Source organism: Stylophora pistillata, chromosome 4 (genome assembly GCF_964205215.1).
Source record: "Stylophora pistillata chromosome 4, jaStyPist1.2, whole genome shotgun sequence".
NCBI lineage: Eukaryota > Metazoa > Cnidaria > Anthozoa > Scleractinia > Pocilloporidae > Stylophora > Stylophora pistillata.
In genome coordinates, this window is record NC_142522.1 from 19222804 (window position 1) to 19234532 (window position 11729).

General features: G+C 39.5%; 1 protein-coding gene across 1 annotated transcript; it reads right to left on the reverse strand.

Annotated features, from left to right (window-relative positions):
• Positions 1-1323: 1323 nt before the first annotated feature.
• Positions 1324-3347, reverse strand: LOC148732747 (uncharacterized). Its single transcript, XM_088759275.1, has one exon. It carries the CDS (start codon positions 2684-2686, stop codon positions 1631-1633), a length of 1056 nt encoding a protein of 351 aa, XP_088615401.1. The 5' UTR covers positions 2687-3347; the 3' UTR covers positions 1324-1630.
• Between the last annotated feature and the right edge of the window lie 8382 nt (positions 3348-11729).

Genomic DNA, 11729 nt, shown 5'->3' on the forward strand with positions numbered 1-11729 from the left:
GTTTTAATGTTTCATCCTCACATCTGTCTGGCCATCCAGACATAACAAAATGAGGGACCTTGCTCACTGCTGGATCATGTTGGGTTTCTCTGGCAATGTCTTTGGCCAAGATGGGAAAATCATCATCAACAGCACTTACACGATAAATTGAAGCTTCACTAGCTAGATCAGAGCCTTTGTGTGGCAGTCGTGACAATGCATCACAGTTGGCATGATCTTCAGATCATTTGAATACAATCTCATAGTCATATGCTGACAAAACTAGAGGCTACCGCTGCATCCGGGCTGCAGCTAATGTGGGAATGGCCGACTTTGGTCCAAGAATTGACAGCAGAGGTTTGTGATCTGTGACCAAAGTAAACTTCCGCCCATATAAGAATTGATGAAACTTCTTTACCCCATAGATGATAGACAGTGCCTCACGCTCAATCTGGGCGTAATTCCTTTCACTAGACGTTAAAGTTCTTGAGGCATAAGCAATGGGCCTTTCCCTGCCGTCATCCATCACATGACTAATGACAGCTCCAAGCCCTTAACTGCAGGCATCACAGGCCAGCCTAAGCTCTCTAGTGACGTCATAGTGAACTAGCATAGAGTCACTTGTAAGGCCTTCTTTACAGGCATCATAGGCCTTTTGGCACTCAGTAGTCCAAACCCATGCCTTTCCCTTCTTTAAAAGATCATGAAGGGGTGCTAGAGTACTCGCTAGGTTCGGAAGAAAGGAATGGTAATATTGGATCATTCCCAGGAATGACCTTAACTCACTGACATCACTTGGTACTAGTGCTTTTCTAACTGCCTCAAGTTTTTCTTCGACCGGCTGTAGTCCAGCTTCACTTATTCGAAGGCCAAGGTAAACTACATCTGTTTTCAGAAATTCGCACTTGGATAGCTTCAAGTGTACATTATATTTGTGCAGGCGTTCTAATACCTCTGAAAGGATTCTCAGATTTTCCTGAGAGTCCGCACCACCTATGAGAATATCATCTTGCTTGCAAACTCACCTTTCTACTCCCTGTAATATAAGGTCCATTATGCCTGGAAGAGTTTTGAGGAGGATTTAACCCCATAAGGAAGCATGGTGTAAGAATACAGCCCCTTATGTGTATTTATGGTAAGGTATTCTTGGCTTTCTTTGTCAACACTAAGTTGAGCGTAAGCGTACGACAAATCAAGTTTGCTAAAACCTTTGGAGCCACTAAGAGCATTGTACAAGTCTTGTGTAGTTGGAAGAGGGTATGGTTCATCCTCCACTGACTGGTTTATAGTGACCTTATAATCACCGCATATTCTGACTGATTTGTTATCTAGCTCACTCTCAACTGCATCTTTTAAGGCAAAACAGGTTTTGCCCCCTTTTTAATAGTTATATGGGCTTCCAACCCCTGAAGACCTTCATAACTATCCTCAAAGAGAAAATTGTGCTTTCAAATTAAGTTGCCAAGCTGACTTGTGTTTCCATGAGGTTCTAGGCTTCTAATCTGAAAGATTTTTTCCCAATCCAACTTAACACAACTAAGCCAATCCCTCCCAAGCAAAGTTGGTTCTCCTGTGTAATCTGCATCTAACAAGGGTAACGAGTAAGTTTGGCCCTTATATACCACATCACATCTCATTTCTCCACACACACTTACCAGCTCCCCGTGTAGGTCTTAAGTATAGCGTTTAAAGGTGCAAGGGAGAAGTTACTGAATTTTAGTAAGTAAGTACTCTTACTCATAATTGAGCGATCTGCTGCAGTATCCACTTCCAGCTCGCACATACAACCATTGAGTGACATGTTAACTTTGTACTTATGATTCTTCGACACAGTGGTTTCGACAGAAAATATACCCAGTTCATCATATTCATCATTACTGTGCATGTTTTGAATGCTACCCTTAGGCGAAAACGAGTTCGCTTTGTTTTCTTCACTTTTAGCACGACATACTGTGGCGATATGCCCTATTTTTGAACACTTAAAACATTTAGCATTTTTAAACTTATAACTATTATAGTTGTGTTTTCCTCCACATCTAAAACATGATTTTTTGGACGAGTGTTCCTTTACGCTAACTTTCTCAGTTTTAAGTTGGTTAACAGTTCCTCCTTCACTTTCTCCTACGGCAGCAGCAGGGTGAAATTCTTGTGAATTCTTCTCAGCCATCTCCATGGACTTTGCAATCCGACATGCTCGATCAAACGTAAGGTCTTCGGTATTCAGTAACTTGTTTTGTATCTTGACATTGTTGAGGCCACAAACAAATCGATCTCTCAGAGCTCTGTCCAGAAACAGTCCATAATTGCAGTGTATAGACAATTTCTTCAATACAACAATGAAGTCATTCACGGATTCACCTTGCTTTTGATTACGTGTGCTAAAGTGAAAACTTTCGGCAATCTCAAGTGGACGCGGATTATAGTGTTTTTTCAGACATTCGATTATTTCGGTCAGTGGAATTTCCTTCGGTTTCATGGGCGCCACAAGATTGCTTAGTGTAGAATAAACTTCTGGTCCAACTTCTGTGAGAAAAATTGCCCTTTGTCTTTCTTTGACCAGTTCGTTGGCCGCCTCTTGACGTTCGCCCGCTCCTTCGACGATACCATTTGCAGTGAAAAACATCTCAACTCTTTCAACATAGGCGCTGAAAGTCTCTTTCTCGGGACTAAACTCCCCAACTTTACCAAACGGTGCACTAGCAGCCATCCTTGTCGCCAGAAATGTTGTATTTTAGGATAATCACACTAAGAAAACCACAACAACTACAAGGTGAGTTCTCTCTCCTTTATTCACGAAGCATCATGGGTATGATGACGTATGAATATATTACAGCAAGTATTTGACATTCTTCTTTGGATGGACAGTTGTGGTCCCATATCTTTTGTGACTGAACTTCATTAAATAGTACCGTTTTCAAATGGGTTAAATTTCTTTCTTACTTTTCCCGCCGGCTACAATCCTAACATGGAGTTTATTCATTTTCTTGCGAATTCTTGCATATTTCCTAAAGCGATATACTTTGGACAACGTTGGTGTGTTTTTACTTATACAGGTCTCACAAAACTTTGTAGTTTTCTGCTTTTCTTAGATAGACGTCCAAATCTTTTCAGAGGTGTTCTATCTGGTTCACGAGTTCGTCCAAAAACCGTGGCATTCACATGCAACACGATTACACTTATAATACACGTATTTGTATAATAGGATCCGAATTCTTGCACTCTTATTGTCACCATAGCATCATTATGCTTGTGTACATTAGTTTGATCGATAACTTTGTCGAGTATGTTACATTCCTCAAGACCATTTAAGCTTAAAATACTTTCAAAAGAGCATAAAGAACTCATCAAATATTAGCTTCCACCAATATTGACGAACACATGTAAAATGCTTACTGTGATTTTAAACGCAATATCGAATTTACTTTACAAGCATCTTACACGACAGGAAGAAGCAAAGAAATCAGAATAATCAGCGAGAAAGTAACGTACACGAAATAAGTGCTCAGTTTCCAGTTGTTTCGTAGACTATCTTTGGCTTCATCCCATATGGCGACAGAAAGAAGCAAAGAAATCAGGATTTTCAATGAGAGAGCTATATACAAGAAATAAGTACTTTTCCAGTTGTTTCGTAGACTATCTTTTGCTTCATTCAATGTGGCGACTTAGTGCACTATGAGTTCGAGGAACGACCCTTTCCGAAAACGCTCGACATCTTTTACAGCAGGTTTGCCGCCAAAGACGTGTGGATCTGTATATGACCTGAGCGTATTTTTGCTATATAATAAATCCTTTATTCACCAAACTTGTTAGGAAAAGATATCTGGATATCAGCCTAATTCTCTTCTCACGTTTTATCTTTTGCGTTTCAACACTTGTACCCTCCCTGAAGTTTGTCTGAATTCCGGTACCCTTTTGTCTCATGACTTCCGGTAATCCTGGAAAGTGGTACAGGTAGAATTTTGCCTATTCTATGGGAAAACCACGTTGTGTGTTTTGGACATGTATGATGAACGCCCGATCCGACATGCACGTATTTACATGGTAACTTGATGCTTTTAAGGGGAATAGGTACAAAGTCAGTCTATTCTAATGAGTTGTTTTTGAAGATCGGACCAAAAGTGAAAGGCAAATGTTTTTACAGCAATTTTTTCATTGCTTAAATTTTCCTTGACTAGAGACAAACTCTGGGGCTTTTCACAACACCGAAGCGATACAGCATTTCACAATGGAATATGCTGTATTAGCATTTACTAAAACGGCATATGCATATAGCGTCGAAGGCGTGCCCTGATTGGCTACTGAAACCCCAAATGTCCCTTGCCATTCACCTCCGAGCAACGCGCGCCCGAAAATATTGCAATCGTTTCAGGAATAAATAAATTAAATTCATCTTTTTGTGCTATATATTATCCAACTATTTTAGTATACATTAAATAACTTGTCACCTTAGTGTCGGTGCAAGAAGGTGGATATTTACCTTGCCGCTTCCCAGCTCGGTAAATATCATCAGATTATCAACTTATTAGATAAAATTAAGTTTGTAATACCTCCCAACAACGCCGGGAGCACAATAACTTTCTTAGATACCCAACTCCTTTTTTCAATAAAATTAAACAGTCTTTCTTCTCGGCTGAGTTCTAATGATGGGCATTTGCTACGCAAAGAATTTCACGACAAAAAAAAAACATGCGAACAACTGTAATTGCAAAATTATTGAGACGTTTGTTGAACTTTTTATAACAGCGTTGCGCAACGCATGGCATTGAATTTACGTGGAATGGACTGACAGAGAAAATGTCGCCACATTTGAATGACATTCCCGAAATGAATTCAACCAGTAAGTAACAATTTTACATGTTTGGAAAGCCACTCATCCTATTAAAGCGACAACTGAGCATGCGATCTTATGCTCTAGCTCAGTGTTTCAGCAGCCTTTGTTATTAAGTCTTCCCATGAACTGGGCTCTCAACTCTTCGACATGATTAGCATAATCCGGTAGATTGGTGACACGAGTAGACAAACTTACCTGGTGTCAGTTCGATTACACAAAAAATTCTCTCGGCTAATTTACCACGAATTATGTAGCAACTGGAGGAAAAATTAGTTCCCTGAAGTCGAGAATGAAAGAATCAAAGCAAAGGCCACTACAACTGATCCTAGATAAGCATGACAAAGATGGATTTCTAGATAAAAACCATAAAGAAACACTGGAAAGCCAACAGACGGGAAAAAATGGGCAACATGGGCTCAATTTAAACAGGTCCTACATAAAATTTAATGAAAGTAGCCCGTTTTTATCAAATTTAGTTCACGATTAAATTGAATAAAGGCACCACACTTGTTATGCTTTCACAACATTCTCTCTCTGTAACCGGATGTTCGCGCTCCCCACCGAAGTGAATGCTAGTGGTCAATGATGGCCTTCAAACAAATATGTCATAGTGAATTCCTTACAAACACAAGTAATTAAATAAATAAATGAGTAGGTCAGTAAGAACGTTTGTAATATAGTGTTAAAGTATCTAGGTCGAGTGGACAAGAAGCCGAACTTATTTTCCAATTATTTTTGTGAATTTCAGGTGTGCCTGGAAAGCACTATTACTACCTAAACGTCGATCGCTGTGCATATGGTGGAGCAAACAAGCTATCCGCCCAAATCTATGGCATTATCAACAACCATCAGATTTGTGGTCCGATTATTTTCGGTGTAAATAGTAACTGCTCTGCTGTTTAATTCTATCAGGATAAGCCACATGCAGGTTGGAAAATATACAAGTCAATTATTTACACCAAAATCTACGATGTAAACGCCCAGAAGACTCCAGAAGATGAGCTATTTAAGTAAAAGGCGATTAGTAAAGACTTCTTATATAAATGGCTATTCACTGGAAGCTTGAACGAGTTTACTGCTCTAGGGTTGAAAAGTAACTATTTTTTTGTAACGGGTCTCTCACATGTTTGTTGGTTTTACATGATCAGCTTCAAAATCAATGCCATTTTATCATGAGAAAGGCGTTTGTTAGTCACTAGTAAAGTGACATGCTTTTATAATCGCGAAATAGCAATTTTGTTAAAAGTAGAAACAAGCTTAAATAGAAAAAGGCTAGCGCACATTTTAGAAAGTATGATATCAGATAAATGATTTTTAAAATGATTTATACCGTGTAAGAAAAAATAAATATTCCTAGACACTTTGTTTAGAAACTTTGGACCCACCCGTTAGATCCTGGACACTTTGTGTAGAAAATATGGACCCACCCCTTTGATCTCTGTCGCAGCTACTTGTATCAAGTTATTTGGATTTTCTACCATTAGATAAGATAAGATAAGATAATGCCTTTATTTTAAGAGGGTAGCACGTAACAGTTTAAGTACAACTGATGACCCTGTGGCCCTCGGACATATTATTACCCGATTATATGGTAATCAATACTAGTCTGCATTTGTTAATTTTTCAACTATGTTCTAGATTCACTATTGCTCAAATAGTGCTTTACTGCGAAGGATCGTTCACATATACGTCTCATAACCGCAGTTCATACATATGTTTCATATGTTTGTTGTTGTTTGATTTATCATCTACGGGTTTATGTCGAATTAATTTGATGGCCTGCTCCCAGTTGGCTTGTTAGCTCAATTGGTAGAGCGCTGCACTAGTATCGCAGAGGTCAGTGGTTCGAATCCCGTACAGGCCTGAAAATTTTTTTCAGGTCTGATTTTCACTATTGCTCAAATAGTGCTTTACTGCGAAGGATCGTTCACATATATATGTTCTAGATATTAAACTGAGTATTCAGGGCTTTTCTGGCAAAGAGGTGTCCTCCTAGTTACAAGTTTATTGATTTTCCACGACAAGAACGGATAGGTGGAGGCATTGGACTACTGTATAAGGATTTACTTCGTGTCAAAAAGACTCGAGAAGGAACTCAAGAGTCGTTTGAATTTTGTGAGTTGTTGGTCCAAACGTCGACTTCCCGAGGGAATACGGCTTGTGATCGTCTACCGTCCTCAGAATTCTGATAACCACCACAGGATTCCTATTAACACCTTTCTGATGAAGTTTTCTGACCTGATGGAGTCCACTATTCTATATAAAGAGCCTTTGATTGTCGTTGGTGACTTCAACGTACACGTGGATGTTCCTATTGATACTGATGCACTTAAGTTTTTAGATCTACTTGAGTCACTTGGTTTGGAGCAACATGTGAAAGAGCCAACGCACATACTTGGCCACACCCTGGATCTTGTTCTAACAAGAAAGATTGAGGATATTCTTACGAGTCCACCACGCGCCTGTCATTATTTCTCCGATGATACAGCTGTACATTGTGTTGTTGCCATCAGTAAGCCTTCATTTCAGACTAAGATAATAAAGTTTAGGAAAACTAAATCCTGGACGCTGAGAGCCTATCGAATGATGTAGTACATACAGGGCTGTGTGATCGAGGTATTATCAATCCCAGCACCCCACTGGACTTGGACTTACTTGTAAAGGATTACACGACCACACTCTCTCAAGTTCTTGATCCTCATGCACCTTTAAAAACCGAAACAGTGCGGACTAGGCCCAAGGTACCTTTGTACACCAGTGAGATAGCTGAGGCGAAAAGGCAACGCCGGAAAGCAGAACGGAGATGGAGAAGAACACGATCACAGGAAGATTTGTTGGCATTCAAGAAACTTAAGAACCACGTCACTTATATAAGCACACGCGCTAAGCGTGCTTTCTACTCAGACTTCATTAACGACAATAGTCAAGACCAAGGAAAGCTATTCAGGGCTACTCGATCGTTGTTACTTCCGGGGAACGAGTTGTGTTTTCCAGAATACACGGACAATTCAATCTTAGCCAATGACATTGGGTGGTTTTTTACCGTAAGATTGTAAAAATTCGGGCTGAGCTTGATGCGTGTACCCTTTATACTGAGGATAAAGTGTTTACAGGGGATAAGAAACTTGATCATTTCAATACGTACTCTGTGGAAGATATGAGGAAGCTGGTCACTAGATCATCGAAGAAAAGCTGCCAACTCGATCCTATGCCGACCAACTTAGTAGTCGGCATGTCTGATACGCTTCTCCCCATCATCACTAATGTCGTGAATTCTTCTCTTTCCTTGGGACATTTTCCATTTGATTGGAAAACAGCCCTCGTGGATCCAAGACCGAAGAAGACTAAGCAAGAGACTTCCTTATCCAATTTAAGACCTGTGAGTAATCTGCAATACCTCTCTAAATTAATCGAAAGGGCAGTCTATCATCAGATGACTGATCATGTTACTCAGTCGGGCTTGTATCCCACCTTCCAGTCAGCCTATCGACTGGGTCACAGCACAGAGACTGCCCTACTGAAGATACAGAACGACATACTAGCTGCAATGGACAATCAACGAGTTACTCTTTTTAATCTGAGTGCAGCATTCGACACGATTGACCACCAAGTGTTGTTGAATCGCCTGTACGTGACGTATGGAATTACAGGCACCGCTCTTAAATGGTTTCACTCGTATTTATCAAACAGGAAACAGCGCCTCCTGATTAACGGGAGCTATTCGAGTGACTTTGATCTGCCTCAAGGGGTACCTCAGGGGTCATGTTTAGGTCCCTTGCTTTTCACACTATACGCAAGTAAGCTCTTCGATATTGTTGAATCCCATCTCCCTAATGTTCACACATACGCTGATGATACACAGCTCTATATCTCATTTAAGCTAGATGGCTCTGCTACCGAGGCGGCTGCTGTTGATGCCCTATAAGCTTGCATCAGGGATATAAGAACCTGGATGGCCCAAGACAAACTTCAGCTGAACGCTGCTAAGACCGAGTTGCTCTTTATAGGTACACGCGCACAATTAAATAAGGTTACGATAAATGACTTGCAAGTAGGTGAGGTAAGGGTTTCTGCTGTCTGTTCTGTTAGAAATCTTGGTGTTTGGCTTGATGCAAACATGAATATGATCACACATATTAACAGCATATGTCAGGCTATTTATTACCATCTATACAACATCCGGCGTATTAGAAAGTATCTATCATATGACAATAGGAAGTCCATTGTACAGGCTATTATAATGTCACGATTAGACTACTGCAACGGTCTGCTATATGGTACACCCGCTGTTCATCTTGGCAAGCTGCAACGCCTACAAAACGCGGCAGCTCGACTGGTATACACTGTATCCAGGTATGATCATATCACACCGTCCCTGTTCAACCTGCACAGGCTTCTGGTCAACCACAGAATAGAATTCAAGATAACAATGTTAGTTCACAAATGTATCTACGGCGTCGCACCACAATATCTCTCAGACTTGATAAAAATCAAAGTGAGTTCGCGGTATCAGTTGAGATCACACCGGGGTATACTCCTAATCGACAACACTTACAGAACAAAAAAGACACTCGGGGATAGGGCGTTCGAACATGCTGCGCCCAAAGTATGGAACCGACTACCTCTGGAAATTAGACAGTGTCAATCGTTGGATACTTTTAAAGTTTTACTAAAGACACATCTTTTTAATTTAGCTTTCTATTAGTTCTTTTATTGATTCATACTTTACCTTTATTGTTTTTCCGGAAAATTGTAAATTATTATTATTACTATCATTATTAGGATTAGCCTCATTGCTGTAAGATTTTTTAATGTTGTAATGCGCATTCGATCATATCTTTTATTGCATGTTAGACTGCGCAATATAAGAAATAAACATTATTATTATTATTAATTTCTTCCCTATCAGTCTTATTTACTAATCACTTGTTGGGGTCCGCTAACATGTTGGGACTATTCTTTGTCTTAGCGGCGGAAATCTAGGTCACATCAGTTGAATTTCGCTATCATTTACTACTTTACCAATGGGAGTCTCGGACATATTATTCACTTTACCAACATTCCGGTGACATCGGCAATGATTTTAGTTAACTTGTTTTTATTCAAAACGGCACAGCAAAACTTTACAAATTACGATGAGCGATCAGAATTCACCTTCTCAACATGTTCTCGGGCTGCCAAATCGGGCAAGTTTTCGTAACTTTCGACGCGATCACCCACGGTTCTTTCCTTAACAAAAATTTTATGTTGTTAAACCTTTTGGTATCTTTCGATCTTTATTGATAAAGAGGGTAAGTTTCCAAAGAAACTGTGATGCTGCGTCGGTGGGGGTAACAAGGTAATTTGGTTATATCGACTGAGTTAAAACTGTAAATTGGCCACCATAAAGAGTTAAAACACTGACGTTTCGACCGTTAGCCCTTCTTCAGAGTGAATGGAGGAATTGTGGGTTGTGTGTTGATTTATACGCAGAAAATAGAGCCATGCTATTGGCGCGAACATGATAACGCGAAAAACACGAATAAATCAGTAGAATGAAAGGCTTTCGTTGATTCCTATGGGGTTAAAAGTGCTGATCTAAAAGATAAACTTTTGTTCAAGAGTATTGCAGCTTTCCGAGTTACCTAAATGTAAGGAAAGGCCGCAAATTGCAATATGCTGCTTAGAATGATTAGGTAGATTAAAGTGTCTAACGACTGGTTTTGATGCGTCCTTGTCATTGCTTTCTACGTCGCGAAGGTCAGTTCTCGGAAGCGGTCACGTAGTCGTCTTCCTGTTTTGCCGATTACATCACTTTGCAATAAGTGCAAGTTATATAACAGATGACGTTGACGGAGGTGCACGTGAAGTGATCAGTGATTATAATGGATCGTTTGGATCCCGATATTTCTCAGCATTGTGAATGAAAGGAAAAGTTTTGCATCGTGCGCGAGCGCTTTTAAAAGAAATTTGAATATATCAACAAAGTTGAAATGGTAAATTGGCCACCGTTACGATTATACCATTTCAACTTTGTTGATATATTCGAATTATTTCGTTACCCCCACCGACGCAGCCCCAAACAGTTTCTTTAGAAACTATCAACCTTTATTCGCTTTTAAAAGTGCCGCGTCGGTCATTACTTTTGAATGAAATGAGAGTGAAGGTTGCAAAAACATTGTATCTATATATATCTATACGATAGTATAAATATATATAGATAATTATATATATAGTGTATATATATATATCTATAGATACTATCTTTTCGCAATCTCCACTCGTTTCGTTCAGACGCTATACAAAAACAGACAATTTTTTGGTCCGAAGCTCATTCCAAACTAATAACCGACCCGGCACTTTTAAATGCGCTCACACATGATGCGAAACTTGTCCTTTCACTCAACGCTGAGAAAATATCGGGACCCAAACGATCCATTATGATCACTGACCATTTCACGTGCATCTCCGTCAACGTCATCTATTACATATGTACATTGTTATCGGTCAATAAAGACTGGATACTATCAAGACAATAACTCTCCTAAAACAACGAACAACTCAAGAAACTCATATTGAACTATTCTTATGAAGTAAGGGCAAAACGTTGACTGAGTTATAATCTATTGTAGCTGTTGTTTGTTTACTCGGTTATTTCATTTTTGTTTATTTATTTTTTTTTTTTAGGTAATTTTTAACATTTTTAAGAATTGAAGAAAATTCATTTGTGCTTACCTCACAGGGATTACTCGGTTTAACCCATCTCCTAATCCTTCATTTCTAGTATTATAACATCGCGTACTAGAAAAACGACTTTGACTGAGCCAGACACAATTCCTATCACTTCAGTCAAAAGTACGAGGTACAAAGCAGAATAGTCTTTTTCAGAAAGTTCGAAAACTCAAAAGCTTTCTTGTGAAACTGCGCTTTGTGCAGGAGA